Here is a 17977-nt window from a genome sequence, read left to right as displayed (position 1 = left end):
GACTCTGTGGCTTTCGCCTGTCACCTCCTGGAGCTAATGCCAGTTTTTCTGTTCTCAACTAACAAAGCTCCAGGTGAGCCCTAATGATTAAGATCCAACAGGCCACTGACCAGAACAAGCTGGGCTCAAATCTTCCAGGGAAAGTGGAAAAGATGCCTGGGAGGTCCTAACTCCTGCTGTCTCTCATGCATGAATCCTCTGTCCTGTGTCATGACCATTTGATAGGCTCCTGGCATCATTAACTCCCGGAGTTCACTCAAACTCATGTCCATCGAGTCGGTGATGTCATCCAGCCATCTCATTCTCTGTTGTCCCCTTCTCCTCCTGCCCCTAATCCCTCCCAGCACCAGAGTCTTTTCCAGTGAGTCAGCTCTTCACATCAGGTGGCCAAAGTATTGGAGTTTCAGCTTTAGCATCAGTCCTTCCAATGAACACCCAGGACTGATCTTTAGAATGGACTGGCTGGATCTCCTTGCAAGGGATTCTCAAGAGTCTTCTCCAACATCACAGTTCCCTCCGGGAGTTAGTGAAAGACAGGGAGTCCTGGTGTGCTGTGATTCATGGGGTCGCAAAGAGTCAGACACGACTGAGCGACTGAACTGAACTGAACTGAATTGAACTGGTGATGCATAATTCCCTGAGAATAACCATTCTTTATTGAGTGTTTCCTTGTGTTAAAAGTTAGTATTGGGCTAAGTGGTCTATGTGTATTCTCTCATTTATTTAATCTTTATAACAACCCTATGAGGTAATGAATTAGGATTCAGTTCAACTGCAAATAATAGAGACCCAAAATAAAGATGATGTTAAACAAGACAAAGTGAATTTCTTAAGACAACACCTGGAGGTGGGCTGGAGATAGTTTATGGCAGAACTGGCATGGCAGCCCTAATCCACAAAGTCAGTAGAGACCTAGACTCCTCCAAGCCTGCTGCCCCACCACCATTAAAGACTCCTCACTGACCCCAAACAAGCAGTGGGACTTAACCATATGTGCCAACTTTTAAAATTTTAACCAAATGGGAATATTATGTACAACTTCATGTTAATAAATCTGAAATTGTTGATGAAAGGGATGATTTCCTAGAAAAATCATATAATATCAAGATTTAGTCAAGATCACATAGAAATTCTGAATATCCAGTATCCCACAGAGAAATTATAAAAATTAAAAATATGTATTTTCACCATTTTTTTTTAAAGACTGAAAGAAAATCTGATTTTAGCTTGGGTTTAGATTTGACAGGAAAGACACTAGGACCATTTTCAATTTTCCAGTAAGGTGGGTGAGAAGAGAGGCTCAGGCCAAAGGATTTGAACATTATTTGCTTGAGATGGGGAAAGACTTTAGGTGGGGAAGTTAGCTACCCCTGCATAAAGTGCACACTGTGTGTGCATGCCTGTACTCAGTCGTGTCCGACTCTTTGCGACCCCATGGACTGTAGCCGGCCAGGCTCCTCTGTGCATGCCATCCCCCAGGCAAGAATAAACTCTTAGTGGGCAGTAATGCTAGTTAGGGTTTACATTCTGGTTAAAATAGAGATCCAAAATAAGAGTGGCTTAACCTCAGTATCTGTTTCTCTCTTCCACCATCATCTGGGCATAAATCCACCCACAATAATTAGGAATCCAGGCACGTCCATCTTCTTGCTTTGACACCCCTAGGGTTAGTGTCATCTGCATGGTCCATGCCCCCATGTCCAAATTCCTGCTAGCAGTTGGGGAAAAGAGAATAGGAAGACAGAACCCCTTTCTAGTAAGACACACATAGCACATCTGCTCACGTATCATTGTCTTTAGTACAACTACATGGCCATACTTCAGTGCAGGAGGCCGGGAAATAGATATTCTTTATTCTTTAGGGCCACATGCCCACTGAAAACTTACTGTTGCAAGGGAAAACTGATACTGAGCAACCACTAGGTCTTTCTTCTTCAAATGAGAATAGATGCTCCGTAATACAAGCATGGAAATATTTATCAAACAAAAAGTATTTTCATTACCCAAGCCAATGATGCCTGCTGTCCTGAATTTTTCAATATTTATTTCTTTTTAGTCATTCATTTATTATTTTTAGCTGCACCAGGATCTTGGTTGTGGCATGTGGGATCTAGTTCCCTGACCAGGGATCGAACATAGGCTCGCTGCATTGGAAGTCCAGAGTCTTAGCCATTGGACCAGAGGGAAGTCCCTGTCCTGATTTTTAACACTTTGGGAGTTCTGGACAATGCTCTAAGACAAAGAAAAATAATGAGTATAAATTCTAGAAATGAATATAACTTTTCTGGAAAGAAAAATTTTACTCTTTACATTATATATTTTCTAACTAGAAAAATAAACTAAAACTATCAGAAGGAAAAGAAAATGCAATAAGATGGGTCAACTTCAATATAATTATATACGAATAACTTACCAACTACAAGCAGTGCCGAATTGAGTATTTGGTAGGTGTGCCGGCTATTAATTTATTGTCTCTCAGACCCCCCAGTAAACCCTTTTGGTCCTGCTTTGTGATAATGGAGCCGTATCCTTAGACGTTTCTCCTTCGCCAGCCAACTAGATGTTAGTCTTTGTCAGTAGAGGGCGTTGAAAGAAAACTAAGGGCACAATGGGAAAAAATGTCCTGTGCCGTTTTCCACTGAGGCCAGTAGGGGGCGGCGAGGGAGCCCAATAACATCCACGTCATCAGTCTTAATAAACAGCCTGGGCTCATCCCGTCCAGTAAGTTGTTCAAACAAATACAGAAAGGTGTATGCAGTAAAGATCTACAAATACAGAAAAATGGAAACAACCTAAGTGTCCACGAGACTTTAACTGGAATATGAAACTTTCATGCTTTGGAATACTGTGCAGCTTGCAAGATGCGTTTTATATATAAATGCTGATTTGGAAAGATACCTTCAATAGACTTTTGAGCCAACGAAACATTACTTAAGTAGAACGATTCTAGATATATATTAGAAATATTCATAGAACACTGAAATATAAATAGTGATTATTTCTGAATGCATAATCAAACAACCAGACAAGAAAGGATTTTCTATTTCAGAAAAAGATTTTGGAGCCTCAGATCTCCAAGACGAGTAACAGGGTGAGAGCACGGAGAGATGTACGAAGCTTTTCCGATGCGGCCCCCCTGCTTCAGATTCTCCCCAGCCCGGAGAGCCCCGCTGTCCTTCAGTCCTATCTATCGGTGGCAGAGGGCGGGGGTCCTTCGGGGTGAGAGTCGCCGACGGCCGCGTCCGGCTGAGAGACCCTGGCCGACTCTCAGGGACAAAGAATCGCCGCCGGAGGTCCCCCGCCCCTCACTGAACTGCCTCCACAGCAAGCATCCACTAAGAGCGGATGAAGGCTTGGGCGGGGCCCTATAAGCTATAAAGGAGTCTCCCAGCGCCGAGTTCCAGCTCCTGGACCACCGTCCCCTCAGTCCTCGACCCACTCCGGAGCGGGGAAATGCCGAGGACGGAAGGAAGAGTCGCGCCTGAGCATCCCTTCTCGTAGCTGGGATAAGCCATGTATCTGCCCACCACGCCAGTCCTGGCTTCCCCTTTACTCCCTTCACCGGCCAGAGGAGCACAAAAATACTGAAAAACCTAGAAGAACGAAGACAGCGAGTCTCTTCAGCCTGGGGGAATGGGTGCGGCTGCGCATGGGTCACTGCCTTCTGATTGGCCATCCTTGGGAATTCTGCCCATTCATTGGTCATCCATCAGAAAGAAGGCGGGTATAGTGGGAGAACGGCCTCCTGGGGAGTGTAGTGCTTAGTGCGTTCCTCGACGCGTGCGCTATGTCGCTTCCCGGCGGGCCCCGCGCGAATTTCCGGCGCCCGGAGCAGGCGGCGGAAACTGGGATCGACTGGGCGGCTGTGGGCGGTGTGTGTATAAAGAGGGGCGGGACCGACGGTGCGGCCCACCCGGCTCCTTAGGTTTAGTACCGGTCTCTGGGCGGCCCGGCCCGGCCCCCGGAGGCATAGGCCGAAGGGGCCGCGCACCGCTTGGAGGTGCGGAGGGGAAAACCTGGGGCGTCGCTTCAGCCGCCCGCCCCTCCGCCTCTCATCTCCGGGCAGGCAAGGCTCCTGGGACCCTGGCGGGGCTCCGGCCGGGTCCGCGCTCCCGACTGCCGAGTCCTGCTGAGCGACTCTGGTGAGTCCCTGGCTCTCTCCGAGCGGAGCCTCCTCCTCGGTCACTGGAGGATGAGCGTGGAGAGCGTACCTTTCAGGGGTTTTGTAAGGAGCAGGAGAATAACGTAAAGGATGTGCTTCGCGTGTAGTAGAAAAGAATTGGAAACGATCTGAGTGCCTCGCTCAGCTGGGGTGGGTACTCATTAAGAAACAAGTATATCCGTACTGCAGGATCTCCTAGAGTGGCTGATGAATAAGCATTATTAGGTAGAAAGAAAGATTACTAAACCGTGTTGCAGTAAGAACTCATTTATGTAAAAACACGCACAAAGCATTCCCCTCCCTCCCCCTCTCCCCATTCTGTGGATCCAATTCCAGTAATTGCTCCGGGGAAGATTTGGGAGGTCAGCTGTCAGACTGTTAATGGGGGAGCAGCTGCAATGTGGAAGGAAGAATTTCTTTGATGTATTACTGTATTGTTTAAATCCCCCCTTTTATTACAGTGGTTCATAATCACTTTTTTTTCTTGAAACAAAAATCAAGTAAAGGGCTCAGTGGCGAAGAGTCCGACTGCCAGTGCAGGAGACATGGGTTGAATACCCTATCCAGGAAGACCCCACAGGCTGCAGAGCAATTCAGCCTGTACACCACAACTCCTGAGCCCACGTACCACAACTAGTGTAGTCCCTGTGACCTAGAGCCTGTGCTGGGCAACAAGAGAAGCTAGTTCAATGAGAAGCCTGCGCAGGGCAACTAGAGAGTAGCCCCACCAGTCTCCACGACTAGAGAAAAACCGGTGCAGCCAAAAATAAAATAAATAATTAAAATTACTTTTTAAAAAAGCAATTGTAAAAACCCAAAATACACACGTTTCAGGACTGTCGTGTAGAGTTGCCGTAAGGTATAGGCTGTGTCATGTTTATGTGTATCTATGGATAATGGGTGGCTCCAGGTGGGGTCTCTTTTGGAATTAAGTCTTCAGATTGAGAAAGATAATACAGCGGATATATTGTATAACAATAACACTGCCAGGAGAATCTGGGACAACACTCAGTAATCAAAACATTAGTTTAAAACAAAATTTTTTTTTGGAAGCACCATCAAGTTTGCGGAATCTTAGTTCCTCAACCAACGATTGAACTCAAGTCCCTGGCAGTGAAAGCATCAAGTCCTAACCACTAAATCACCACAGTATTCCCAGTTAAAAGAATTTTTTTTTAACTGAATAATTAATACATCAGAAGTTCAGTTTGGGAGAAGGAAATGGCAACCCACTCCAATATTCTTGCCTGGAAAGGTCCATGGACAGAGGAGCCTGGCGGGCTGCAGTCCATGGGGTTACATGACTGAGCACGCATGCATGAGGGTGGAGGGAGATGGGCTGGTAGCAATAAACTGGTGGAACTAAAAAAAAAAAAGTTCAGCTTGATGAATTTTTATGAACTGAACAAATACATTAATATTTCTGCCATATAACATATGAACACTTACATTGCCTGGGATAAAAGGAAATTATAAATATGCTCATCTCACGTCAGTAGACCAGGTGGTAAAAACCTGGGAGTTTGGGAACTGAGGATAAGGGGCCATGGACCTGTATTGGTAGCAGAGAGAGAGAAGCATGAGCTAAACATCAGAGGAGCGCCTAGAAAAGGCTTCAGGGTCAGGAGGAATTGGAGCTAGAGCCCCTGGACGTCCTTCCAGGCTGGTGCTTGCCCATATACCACCCCACTCCCCACTTGCTTGCTCTTTCCCCAGGAGTGCCCGTCCAGATGCCAGCCCCACTGCCACTGGGGAGCCCTCTGGGAGACTGAAGACCCAGGCTGAGGCTGACTGGCCCTGAGCCCTAGGCCAGGGCGATGGCAGCCCCCCCAGAGCCTCAGGACCAAGCCCCCGAGGAGGGAGAAGGGCTTCTGATCGTGAAGGTAGAAGATCCCTCCTGGGAGCAGGACCCTGCCCAGCCAGAGAACCGTGGAGACCCAGAGGTGTGGCACCGGCGCTTTCGGCAGTTCTGCTACAGGGATGCGGGCGGGCCCCACGAGGCCTTCAGCCAGCTCTGGGAGCTCTGCTGCCGCTGGCTGCAGCCCGAGCTGCGCACCAAGGAGCAGATCCTGGAGCTGCTGGTTCTGGAGCAGTTCTTGAGCGTGCTGCCCGTGGGCGTCCAGGACTGGGTGTGCCAGCGGTGCCCAAGCAGTGGCAAGGAGGCCGTCGCCTTGGTGGAGGACCTCCAAAAGCAGCCAGTGAAAGCTTGGTCACAGGTGAGGGGCCCCTCCCGCATCCTGGGGGCACCTGGATGGCACGTGAACTGAGGAGAGCTGGCTGTCTCCATAGAGATGAGTCCTCCACGGGTCAGAGGCGGGGGTGGGAGGACACGGAGAGCCGAGGGAGAGACCACGGGAGCTTGTCATAACGTGTGGCCTTTCTGAAAGACACCGTCCAAGTGAATCTGGTTTCTTTCTGGTGACTTTGGAGGACAGCAGCAGGACCAGAGGGAGCATGTTCTGAGAAAGCAGCTTTTAGCTCCACAGGATCTGCACACGTTTATTTGTGTTCTTGGGAGGCATCTGGGGAGATGCTGATGTGTTGCGGGGGAGTGGGGCCCTGCCCTTGACAGGAAGGTCTCCCACCACGGCCCCTTGCTAAGTGGCTGTCTGATTCTGGCCTTTGGAGGCTGATCCTTGCCTCATGCTTGGTCGGGGAGATAGCACTGCCTGGTCTGTCTTCTGGTCTCCCTGGGGGCCCTGTGCTGACCACCTTGCCCACACCCAGCCTCCTGAGGAATGTGTCCTGTGTCTCCTTCCCAGGGATTAAACTCTGTCTCCCCGATCTGGTCTCGATGCTGATGAGCGTGTTGTGGTTCCTGCACAGGATGTGCCCTCAGAGCGGGCGGAACCCGAGGCTGCAGTCCAGGGGTCCCAGGCCCAAGGGCCTCCCCAGAGGGCGGGGACACGAAGCCGGCCACCTGTACCCTGGGAGCCACATAGCCGTGGTGGTGAGTAAGCTTGAAGGTGGCAGAGTGGCTGGTCAGGCGCCTGAGTCCTTCCCAGGTGTTGCCCTAAGGGGAGCAGGTAGGGTGTTTCTGTTCCAGGAAGGCAATGTGTGTGTATGTGTGTGTGTGTGTCTGTGGTTTGTGTGTGTGTGTGCAAGGCATGTGTGTATGGTGTGTCTGTGTGTGTGGTGTGTGTGTGTCTCTGTGTGTGGCGTGTGTGTAAGGCGTGTATGTGTAAGGCATGTGTGTGCTGTGTGTGTGTGGTATATGTGTGTATCTGTGTGTGGTGTGTGGTGTGCATGGCGTGTGTCTGTGTGTGTGTGGGGGGTGTTGTATGTGTGTGGTGTGTGCATGGCATGTGTCTGTGGTGTGTATGTGTCTGGTGTGTGTGTGGTGTGTGTCTGTGTGTGGTGTCTGTGTGGTGTGTATGGTATGTGCATGGCGTGTGTGTGTGGCATGGGTGTCTGTGTGTGTGTGCAAGGCATGTGTGCAAGGTGTGTGTCTCTCTGTGTGGTATGTGTCTGTGTGTGGCGTGGGTGTATGCTGTGTGTGTGTGGTGTATGTGTGTATCTGTGTGTGGTGTGTGCATGGCATGTGTCTGTGTGTGAGTGGCGTGGGTGTCTGAGTGTGTGTGCGAGGCATGTGGGGGGTGGGTGTGTGTGTGAGAAGGCCAGCATGTGAGAGCCCTTGCTGCCGCCCTGGGCTGGGCTCTCTGAGGCTCCGTTCTTCCCCGCAGCCCAGCTTCCAGCTCTTAAACAGGGGAGCATCGGAGAGACAACAGATACCTGCTTTGCCTCTGGGGTGAGTTACCCGTCCCTTTGTCCCTTCTGACGCTGATAAGTCCCTGAAATGGGTCTCTCCTTCTCACCAAGGCCTTCTCCATCCATCCTTTGCCTGCCAGGATCCTGTTCCCATCCCAGCGCCCTTCCTATCTCCACCCATACCTGCCTGGGGAGTCCTGAGCAAGGCAACTCTGAACTGGGCTTCCTCACCTCATTCTAGGGACCTGTGACATTTGGAGACATTCCCTTTTATTTCTCCCGGGAAGAATGGGGGTCCCTGGACCCTGCCCAGAGGGATCTCTTCTGGGACATCAAAAGGAAGCACTCTCGGAACAGTGCCCTGGGTGAGCATTGGTCACAGCCGGGGCTCTGGGTGGGATCCCAGGCATAGATTGTTCAGGCCTGTAGTTAGTAAGTGGAAGGTGAGGTAGACCGGTTAGGTCTGTAGTTAGTAAATACCTCTGCTGCGGAACCCTGGCGAACCACTTGGGCGCTCCAAACGGTTTCTCTGCTGTCATTTTCTCATGTCCCCGTTGCATGGCGGCTGGTCTGCTGGAGCTCAGGGCTGTCAGACCGAGAACCCAGGCGTTAGCCCGGAGCCCCGTTCCCTCTCCTCTCCGCTGTGGTCCCGGAACCGCGTGGCCTTTAAGAGACTGCCTACTACCCGCTTGCAGGTTTGGGGCGCAGGAGCCACAGTGAGAGGTCCCAGCTGGAGGAGGTGGTGACGGCACTCCCGGATCAGGCTGCTGGCAACGAGACCCCATCCTGGAAGCCGGAGGAGGCCTGGGAGGGCGGGGCCCGGCCGGGGGCGCCCCGGGGGCGGGGGGCGGGGGCGCGGCGGGGCCGGCCGGCAGTGCGCCGGAGGCAGCTCCGGGACCTGGCGGCCGAGAAACCGCACAGCTGCGGCCAGTGCGGCAAGCGCTTCCGCTGGGGCTCCGACCTGGCGCGCCACCAGCGCACGCACACGGGCGAGAAGCCGCACAAGTGTCAGGAGTGCGACAAGAGTTTCCGCAGCTCCTCGGACCTGGTACGCCACCAGGGCGTGCACACAGGCCAGAAGCCCTTCTCCTGCGCCCAGTGCGGCAAGAGCTTCAGCCGCAGCGCCTACCTGGCTGACCACCAGCGCATCCACACGGGCGAGAAACCCTTCAGCTGCAGCGACTGCGGCAAGAGCTTTTCACTGCGCTCCTACCTGCTGGACCACCGGCGCGTGCACACGGGCGAGCGGCCCTTTGGCTGCGGCGAGTGTGACAAGAGCTTCAAGCAGCGCGCCCACCTCATCGCCCACCAGAGCCTGCACGCCAAGATGGGCCAGCCTGTGGGCTGAGAGAGGGAGCGGCACCCACCCACCCGAAGCCACCATCCCAGTGCGGTGTCCCAGTCAGAACCCGGCAGGCCTGCCCTCCTGGGACCCTGGCTGACGCCTCGGGGCATGGAGTCCCCCGTCACCTCGCTGACAGACTTATGCTCTGAGGTTTTTCTTGCCCCTGGTTTCCTGGAGCCCCAGCACGTTGCAGGCGGGTGGCCTGAGCATGAGGGAGAGGCTTGCACACAGGGAATTCAGGACTCGGGCAGGGCCTGGAGTTCCCATCCCAGAGCCCCCCCTCAGCCCTGCTTGGCCCCGTGGCTCTTTTCTCCCAGCCTCTGGGCTGGGTCCATGGGCCAGGCCTTCTGTCCTGCCATCCTGTGACTTCCTGTGGGAGGGAGGCTAAGCCTCAGGGTGCTGCTGGGGTCAGGGGTCGGGAGAGGGGTCAGCCCACACCTGTGAAGATGTGGATCCTGGGTTCAGCTACAGAGGCTTCCTGGCCTCCACCCCTTTCCATCTCCAGGCACTGGCCGCTCTGGCCTGTCCCAGCGGCCCAGAAGCTGCCCGACTCTGCTCTCAGCCAACCTGCCCCTGGCTGAGTTCCCGAGAGGCAACCTCCACCAGCTGGGAAGAGCGGTGTGGGCTCCAGGGACAGAGGCCAACTGTGCAGACTAAGAACAGGCCTGGCCAAGGCCCTCTGCCTCTGCTGCCCTCCAGTCCCCATGCCAGTGCTCTGTCAGCACGTTGTCACTGACTCCTGAGGCGTTGCAGGCCCTGCAGAAGGGCATTCGCAGGGACTGACCACAGGCCCTCCCAAGGAGCTGCCCCAGCTGGCCTTATAAGGGCAGCAGAAAGGTGAGAATAAACATGAAAACTTTCTCCAAGCTTCTCTTGTTCTTTAGGTGGCTGCTGGGAGTTGGGGGCAGAGGGGCCTGGATTCGTCCTGGGCCTCCTGCCCTGGTGGTCCTGGTAGCGCGTGGTGCTAGACTGTCATCGGGTGTGGCCACCGTCTCAGCTTCCTGGTGGCCTGGGCCCCAGGGGCTGCCTTGAGCCTCAGGGGCGTCCCTGTGTCAGCCAGTGCCTGCCCAGGTCTGAGGGCAGCTCAGGGTGGGACAGCCAACACACCCCTCCCTACCCTGAAGGAGAGTAGGCGGCTAACTGGGAGCTGGGGTTTTCACCAGGGCCCTCCTTCTGTCCCTTGATGAAATGAGACAACTCGGAGCCCGTAACTGGCCAGGGCAGGGGCTCGTGCTCTTGGCTGGACCCTGTGCTGGATCCTAGGGAGGGAGTACTGCTGAGATGAAACGGACACCAAGCAGCCTTTCATGTCTGACCCTCCCCCACCTGGCCCGGGCCTGGGCCCCTGCGGTGCTGGAGGGTGTGTGCTGAGATCACCTTCTACCCTGCCAAGGCCTTTCCAATTCAGCAGGTGGTGGCCTCGGGGCCACCTGCGAGCCAGTGGGGGTGAGCTGAGACAAGATGTGTTGTCCCCCAGTCTGCACCAGCCTCTCTGGCCCCCATGTAACCCAGACTTCATTCCGAGGTCGCTGGATGGACCCCGTTTCGCCAGTGAAGCTGCGGGGCACTCCTTGGAGAGCAGAGTCCAGCCGGGGGTTCCCGCCTCTGGGGTGGTGCCCTTCGCTGCTCCCCATGCCCCCAGGCTGGCAGTTGCTGTGTGGGCAGGCTCCCATACGTGCCCTGAATGAGTGAGTAGGGGTGGTGGGTGGCGGGGGCAGGGAATGAATTTTTTCAGTGCTGGTGGCGGCTCAGAAGGGAGACACTGGAGTGTAACGAGATCAGATAGCAGGTGGGCCAGAAGCTAAGAATAGACTGGGCACAGGCTCCTGGCGCAGGTGGGGGTGTGTTAGTGCCAGGCAGGAAGTAGCCCATGGGAGCCAGGGAACAGCCTGGGGGTGTCCAGGACCCAGGTTTCCAGGGCAGGGGGCAGAGTCCAGCTCCGCTCATAAACAGAGCTGATGGGATAAGACTCTGAGAGAGGCCAGGCCTTGGGACCCAGAGCATTGGCACTGGAGCTGTTTGAAGGAAGCCCCCACGTCACCCCCATGGCTTTTTTGGTGGCTGGGACCCTGCAGGTGGCCTCGCAGGTGGCCGATGCTCGGGAGAACCTGGGAAGAAAGGTAGGCGCTGTCTGGCCTAGCCCATCGCTGGCTCCCAGTTGAGCCCCACCCCAGCCCAACTCTGGCCTTGCCTCCCCAGGGTAAGTACAGTGTGAAGGGTCCAAGGGTGGCCCTGGCCCTTTGCAGCCCCGAGGTGTCAGCCTCTACAGTCGTTCTCCTGGAGGGTGTGTTCCAGACCCTGGGCTTTGAGAGCTGCTGGAGGCAGGAGGCCTCTGTTCAGGTGAGCCCTCACCTGCCCCTTTCCACCTCTGCCCTCAGCCCTGCCTGGGGCCTCCCTGTGCTCAGGCTGGCATTCGCTCCTGCCCCAGGGCTTCCGTGGGGAGCTGACACGGTTCCAGGAGCAGCTGGATGTCCACGGGGGCCCGGTGGGCTGTGCTTTCGTGGCCTTGGTGGCTCCCCCCAAGCAGCTGAGGCAGTCGCAGCAGCTGGTCCGGGAGCTGAGCTACTGCAAGGCCCTGTGGGGCTGCCCCAAGGTCTTCCTGCTGCTCTCCAGTGCTCCCGGGGGTGAGTGGGCCAGCCGGGGCCTCCATGTGGGGGGCCGGACAGAGTGGGGATGGCAGTGGGAAGGAGGGTGGAGACCCTCCCTCCAGGCCCATGTGCTGCTGCTTCTCCACCCAGCTGTCCCTGAGCCTGGGGCCTTCCTCACCAGCCTGGGTGAACTCTGTGGCCGCCATCCTCAATGGTCACTGCTGCAGCTGCTAACGGAGGTGAAGGCCCAGGAGGGGTGTCCCGGGAGGGGGACGACGGCACCGATGTGTTCTCTAGGGGGCCAGAGAAACCACCCAGAGGGAGGGCCGCCAGGTACTGGGGAGGCCGTGACCCTGGCCCAGGCCCGATTTCATCCCCACCTGAACCCGTTACCCCCACTCATGCCACAATAAGGCTTGTTATCTACACATGGGTGTAGCCTCTAACCTCACCTCCCATCCCCTCCCATACCTGACAACCCACTGAAGGCACCTCAGGTTTTCCAGCATCTGCTCAGCTCCGTGCCTTTGCCCAGGCTGCTCCCTCTGCTTGGAGTCCCGCCCCCCCACACACACACTGCCTGGTCATCCCAGTCTGGCACAGACCCTCCAGACGTCGGCTACGCCCCTCATCACCCAAGGGCGGATTCTTGAATTCCCATCCACCCCTGTTCACACTCACCTGGCCATGATGGTTCCATCAGACCTGTGGGTCCCTGGGGATCAGGTCTGGTCTTGAGGCCCAAAGTTCTCACTGGGCATCAGGTGGTCATTGGCTGACCCCAGAGGTGAGGGTGGGCCCCAGCTCTGCTCCACAATTCTCCCTAGGTGGCGCCCACCCCACGGGCCTTCCCGGATGGGCCCTGACTCACTCTGGGAGCACCCCACCTCTGTGCTGGGCCAGGGAGCAGCGTGGCTAATGGCTCGGCCACTGTCTCCCTGCGGCCATCCACGTCCTAGAATTCTGTGACCCTGAGCTTGACTAGGACCTCCCTCAGGCCTTCCCTTTCTTTCCTGTCTCCTCCTCCCTCCATTCTGGCAGGGGATCCCAAAGAGCTTGGCCAGGCTGTGCCCTGGAACCAGGCCCCCCCCATAACTGCACCCCCACAGAGTAGCCGCCTGAAGAGTCCTCTGCCCCTAGGTCTTCTCCAGGACAGCTGAAGAGTCCGCAGGGGCTGCCTACTGCCCAGTGCTTCGGAGCTCCTTGCGGGGGGCACTGTGCCTAGGGAACGTGGAGCCCTGGGGGCCCGAGGTGAGGGGGCAGGGCGGGGGTCCAACCACATGGCAGCATCTCTGAGTGGGATGGAGGCGTGGGGAGACCTGGGCGGGGGCGAGGAGCCGGGAGGTCCTCCAACTGCGTTGAACCCACTTAGCCCTGTCTGTAGCCAGAGCCCGGCCCCAGCGCTCAGTATGACCTGTCCGGGGCCAGGGCCGCCCTCCTCCTGGCTGTGACCCAGGGCCGGCCAGGGGCTGAGCATGATGTGGAGGCGCTGGGGGCCCTGTGCCAGGACCTGGGCTTCGAGACCACCCTGAGGACAGACCCTACAGCCCAGGTGAGGGGAAGCCCAGAACCTCTGGAGGTGCTCTGAAGGAAGGGTACCCCCCCACCGGGACCCTGGGGACTCTCTCCTGGGCCTCTTACCAATCATGGGCAGGAAATGCACACCTATCCTCCCTGTTGCATGCACGCATCTATGCGAACCACTTCCCTGCCCCTGGAAGTCCAGTCTCCCCGGCCCCTGCCGCCTCCCACGCTGGCCCCTGCTCAAGGCTCTAGCTGGACCCTCAGGCTTTTCCTGGGAGGGTCTCTGGTTCCTTCCCAGGCAGCTGTTGGCTCACTGCTATCCCCTCATGGCCCTTAACTTTTTGGTGCAACTTCTCCGTGGCAATCGGAGAACCAGCTTCAGGAAGCTGGATCCACATCACCTCCAATGAGGCCGTGCTGGGCTTTGCAGCAGGGGGGTTGGTTAGAAAAAGGTCTTGCTCTCCCTGGGCCTAAGGCTGGCAGGAGGTGGGAGGTACTGTGGGCTGAGGGCTACAGAAACCACCCAGGAGGGGGACACTGCGTACTAGGGAGGCCGTGACACTGGCCCAGGCCCGATCTCATCCCCCCCCCCAGGCTTTCCAGGAGGAGATGACCCAGTTCCGGAAGCGGCTGGATGCCCACAGGGGCCCTGTGAGCTGTGCCCTTGTGGCCCTCATGGCCCACGGGGGGCCTCAGGGGCAGCTCCTGGGGGCTGATGGGCAAGAGGGGCAGCTGGAGGCGCTTGTGCAGGAGCTGAGCCACTGCGGGGCACTGCGGGGCCGTCCCAAGATCTTCCTGCTTCAGGCTTGCCGTGGGGGTGAGCAGGCCCCGGGCCCGCCCTGGAGGCCTTCCTCCTGCTGCCCTACCTCTCCTCATCCTGTGCTCAGACTCCCAGGACTTGCTGTTCTCCTCCTCCAGAAAGCCTGAGCACTCCCCTTCTCCTGCCCGCCTCCCAGCCTCTCCCAGAGGTCATGTCCATGAACCTGAGCCTTCACCCTAAGCACGTGTCATTCAGTGCTCTGAGTGTTTCCGGCCTGGCAGGCTGGCCCAGAAGCTCTGGGGGTTGGGGGCGCTAGAGCCCTAGAAGCACCCCGGGGTGTCTTCTGAGTGAAAGGACCCGACTGTCCCCTCTGTCCCCAGGGCACAGGGATGCAGGCTTGGGACCTGCAGGTCTCCCCTGGTTCAGACGCTGGCTGTGGGCACCATCAGCCACCCCCTCCCAGGCTGATGTCCTCCACATCTATACTGATGTGCAAGGTAGGTCTGCCTACCTGAGGGCTTGGGTAGGGCTGGTGGGGAAGCTGCCAGGAGGGCATTTCTGGGGCTCTGAGCTGGGATCCTGCTGCCACTTCCCTCCTCTCTTTGCCAAGAGGACAGGAAGGAAAACCTTCCTAAAGGGTAAGGACCTTTGAAAATTGAGTTTTTTCCCCTACTTGAGTGCCTGAAACAGCCCTGGAGACAGGAAGGGAAAATAGCTCTTCTCAGGTCACACAGCTGGTAAGTGGCAGGGCTGAGATTTGAAACCAGATCTGTCTTTCCTGCCCTGAATTCTTTCTACTGCCTTGTGTGCCCTTGAGCCGGACTTGAGGGGGCCCTCAGGGCAGGTGGAGTCCCAGAATGCTGGGTAAACGGTGTTAGTCCCTCTTGCAGGCAGCTCCTCCAGGGGCCCCACTCCAGGGAGCCCTAACCAAGCAGATGTGCTGATGGTCTATGCAGCCGCTGAAGGTAAGGTCATCACGAAACCCAGTTACTCAGAGCCCAAACTTCTGGCCAGAGATCTGAAGTGGCACTCGGGACATTTGGGTTTTGGTTGTTGGGGTGCAGCCCCATCACATTAAGCCATCTTCCTTCCATATTTATTGTTTGTGACAATAGTGACACAGACAGCACAAACTGAGGGCTGGCTCTGCTAAGCACTGGACTTGATTCCTCTCCTCTAGGTTGTAAGGTCCACGAGGGCAGGACAGTTCTCTCTGCCTCAGGGCCTGGCACATAGTGGGTTCACAGTAAATGTTTCTTTGACATTGAATCCATGGTATATTCACTCCCCCAAGCCCTGGGGTCCTGTGTGCTTGCCCCCACTTCCACTAACAAAAGGCCCCTGGGGACTGGAAAGCAACTGGGAGGGGACCAAGTCTGACCTTCTGGCCCTGGTCCCCTGGCCTAGGCTGTGTAGCCTATCGGGATGAGAAGGGCTCAGACTTTATCCAGATGCTGGTGGAGGTCCTCAGAGCTGGCCCCAAGGCAGACCTCCTGGAGCTGATGACTGAGGTGAGTTGGGGGGTAGTGGGCGTAGCCTGGGAAGAGGGATGGGATTCAGCCTTCTTCCCTGCTCCTGTGTTCTGATCACCTCCTAGTCATCCTTTTGCTGAGGGAGGAATTCCTTTGCCCTCAGAAACATGAGCTGGTTGAACACACAACAGCTGACACTAGACAGAGACACGGCCAACAGTTATTAACCACATATGCTCCCAGCTGGGGGACAAGGACACCTTGGGCCATGCAGGCCACTCAGCCTTGCCCTGGGGAGCAGAGAGAACCAGCAGGGGCTGTAGACACAGGCCCTGTAGATGCAGGATGTGGGGTACTTGTTGGAATAATTTCCCAGGTTGGCAGGGAATTGAAGCCCTTCAGGATGAGAGCCAGGGTGGAGGGCATCTGGTCTGGTTAGTGGGGGAACTAGCCGCAAGAGGGGCCTTCCCTGCTGGGTGGGGGGGCACATCTAACAAGAGCCGGGGAAACCGAGGGGGCCTGTGAGCCCCAAAGATGTCAAGGCAGCACTTGAAACTTAAGGCCTCACAATACACTGGGTGCCAGGCTGGGCGCGGGCGTGGGGAACCTGGCCGTCTAGGGCACAGGCTGAGTGTGGTCCACACAGGTCAATCGACAGGTGTGTGAGCTGGACGTGCTGGGTCCCGACTGTGATGAGCGCCGCAAGGCCTGTCTGGAGATTCGCAGCTCCCTGAGGCGCCGGCTCTGCCTGCAGGTCTGACCGACCCCGCGGCCACCCAGGGGTGCTGACAGTGGGGACCGTACACCAGCACCACCAGTGATCCCGTCCACCACTCGGTTTCCTCTCCTAAAAACGGCGCGATAGCACAGGGGGCTCGGCTGGCATGGAATTAACGTGGTGATCGCTGGACACGTGAATAGCGCCCGCACGCAGGGAACTAGGACAATAAGCGAGATGATGTATGGAGCGCCGGGCACTTCGGAGGCTGGACCCACTGCGGGAAGAAGAGGCTCCTCCGGGACTAAGAAAAACCCATGTGGGCTAGGCGGCGCTGGATGTCCTGGAAAGGGGCAACCCAGGGTCCACAGCACCCTCCCAGCACCCCCACCCCGCCTGCACCGCACGCTGGGGCCGCGGACAGGGTTGGATGACAGGTTTATTGGTGCTGCGATAGGGGAAGCAAAGAGGTTGCGGAAGCGGCGGCAGCCGCGCCCCAGCGTGGGCCTGGGGCTTGTGGGAGAAGAGATCAGGAGCCCTGGGGACAGGAGGGGCTTGGGCAGCTTCACGCGGGCTCGAACTCTGAGTAGCACGGCCACCTTAGCGGTACTCAGTCGCGCTGCCCAGCTGCCGGCTCAAAGCCCTGCTCACCCGGAGCCCCGGGGACTGTGTGCCGGACCAGTGCGCGCATGCGCACTGCGGGGCGGCACTGCGCAGGCGCTTGCAAAAGGTTTATGAGAAAAGCTGAGAGACAATCTCGCGCAAGGCCGCGTGGCCTAATGGATAAGGCGTCTGATTCCGGATCAGAAGATTGAGGGTTCGAGTCCCTTCGTGGTCGTTGCAGGGTTTAGTTTTCTTCCTTAGATTTAAAATTTTCCGTGTCTCCCAACTGCTCCTTACGCAAGCCTAGGACCCTCGGGCTGTCAGCCACACTCCCTCCTGCCTCTCAGATGCATCCCTGCTGTTAAGGGGCTCGGGACCCCAGCGTGAACCATTGGGCACTGTGTGGAGAGACCTATGCTGATCAAACCCGGGCGGACTGCTGACCGTGGAACCCCGGCCATCAGTCCCAGGAGCCCAGGGGCGACTGGCTGCATGAATAGTTCAGATGACTAGAACTGCTACAGAGGGGTTGGACTTTTGCGGCGTGGCCCACCCTCAAGGGGTCAGGGGCATTTAAAAATATAAAAGATTATTGTGATGAAAAAGTTTTGCAAATAGATAGTAGTTATGATGGTTGCGCAATACTGTAAATGTAACTGATGCCACTAAAATGTACACTAAAAATGGTCAAAATGGCAAGTTTAATGTTATGCACAGATTTAAACACTAATATTTTAAAAATTATAATAGATTATATTTCGATTTCTTGCAGTGAATATACCCTTAAATGATTATTGTGAATGTATATTTAAAATTTAAATGTAAAGAATATGCCCAGGATTGAGCCATCATTTTACCCAGAAAAAATGACTGTTCCTGCAGAAGCAAGTTCTCGCCAAGGAATTTCTGGCTAAGTGGAATGACCAAGGCGCTTCCCCCCTAGGGAAGACGCTGGGGGAATGACAGCTGAGCCTGTACCCTAATGGAGGGCGCAGGTAATCTTGAGGTCATGGGGAGTGTCACTGTCTCCTTTATCAGTTTCGTGATGTTTCAGTGGTTTGCTAAGGACTCATAAATAAAAAGAAGAGAAGTTTCAC

General features: G+C 56.0%; 2 protein-coding genes and 1 non-coding gene across 5 annotated transcripts; all 3 read left to right on the top strand.

Annotated features, from left to right (window-relative positions):
- The first annotated feature begins 3415 nt into the window (after positions 1-3415).
- On the top strand, positions 3416-11474 carry ZNF213 (zinc finger protein 213). Of its 2 annotated transcripts, none has more exons than XM_055409316.2 (7): positions 3416-4142; positions 5879-6378; positions 6989-7112; positions 7846-7910; positions 8112-8235; positions 8566-10903; positions 11291-11474. In XM_055409316.2, exons 2-6 carry the CDS (start codon positions 5980-5982, stop codon positions 9216-9218), a joined length of 1365 nt encoding a protein of 454 aa, XP_055265291.2. In that variant the 5' UTR covers positions 3416-4142; positions 5879-5979; the 3' UTR covers positions 9219-10903; positions 11291-11474. The 2 variants fall into 2 exon arrangements, with proteins under 2 accessions (XP_055265291.2, XP_088688943.1); XM_088832817.1 differs by lacking the exon at positions 3416-4142 and adding an exon at positions 4165-4312.
- LOC129545306 (caspase-14-like) lies at positions 10928-17975 on the top strand. Of its 2 annotated transcripts, none has more exons than XM_055409314.2 (11): positions 10928-11335; positions 11415-11555; positions 11644-11839; positions 11954-12042; positions 12944-13054; positions 13188-13355; positions 13922-14144; positions 14468-14584; positions 14978-15052; positions 15495-15598; positions 16206-17975. In XM_055409314.2, the coding sequence occupies exons 1-11, from the start codon at positions 11261-11263 to the stop codon at positions 16317-16319; spliced, it is 1413 nt and encodes a 470-aa protein (XP_055265289.2). In that variant the 5' UTR covers positions 10928-11260; the 3' UTR covers positions 16320-17975. The 2 variants fall into 2 exon arrangements, with proteins under 2 accessions (XP_055265289.2, XP_055265290.2); XM_055409315.2 differs by having other exon boundaries at positions 10931-11335; positions 11462-11555; positions 16206-17973.
- Positions 17043-17115, top strand: TRNAR-CCG (transfer RNA arginine (anticodon CCG)). The gene has a single exon. It is a non-coding gene; the product is annotated as a tRNA-Arg (tRNA).
- Positions 17976-17977: the final 2 nt, after the last annotated feature.

The sequence above is a fragment of the Moschus berezovskii genome, chromosome 27, assembly GCF_049115385.1.
Source record: "Moschus berezovskii isolate FMDL1 chromosome 27, NW_MosBer_1.0, whole genome shotgun sequence".
NCBI classification, from domain to species: domain Eukaryota; kingdom Metazoa; phylum Chordata; class Mammalia; order Artiodactyla; family Moschidae; genus Moschus; species Moschus berezovskii.
The sequence above is the reverse complement of the archived record's forward strand: the minus strand, read 5'-3'. Positions and strand labels throughout refer to the sequence as shown.

Bases quoted from the DNA above. Each gene is read 5' to 3' on its own strand.
- ZNF213 (XM_055409316.2), top strand. From the start codon at position 5,980: ATGGCAGCCCCCCCAGAGCCTCAGGACCAAGCCCCCGAGGAGGGAGAA. The intron at 6,379-6,988 runs GTGAGGGGCCCC...GTTCCTGCACAG, and splicing joins CAGTGAAAGCTTGGTCACAG to GATGTGCCCTCAGAGCGGGC. The intron at 8,236-8,565 runs GTGAGCATTGGT...ACCCGCTTGCAG, and splicing joins CTCTCGGAACAGTGCCCTGG to GTTTGGGGCGCAGGAGCCAC.
- LOC129545306 (XM_055409314.2), top strand. From the start codon at position 11,261: ATGGCTTTTTTGGTGGCTGGGACCCTGCAGGTGGCCTCGCAGGTGGCC. The intron at 11,336-11,414 runs GTAGGCGCTGTC...TTGCCTCCCCAG, and splicing joins GGGAGAACCTGGGAAGAAAG to GGTAAGTACAGTGTGAAGGG. The intron at 14,145-14,467 runs GTGAGCAGGCCC...CTCTGTCCCCAG, and splicing joins GCTTCAGGCTTGCCGTGGGG to GGCACAGGGATGCAGGCTTG.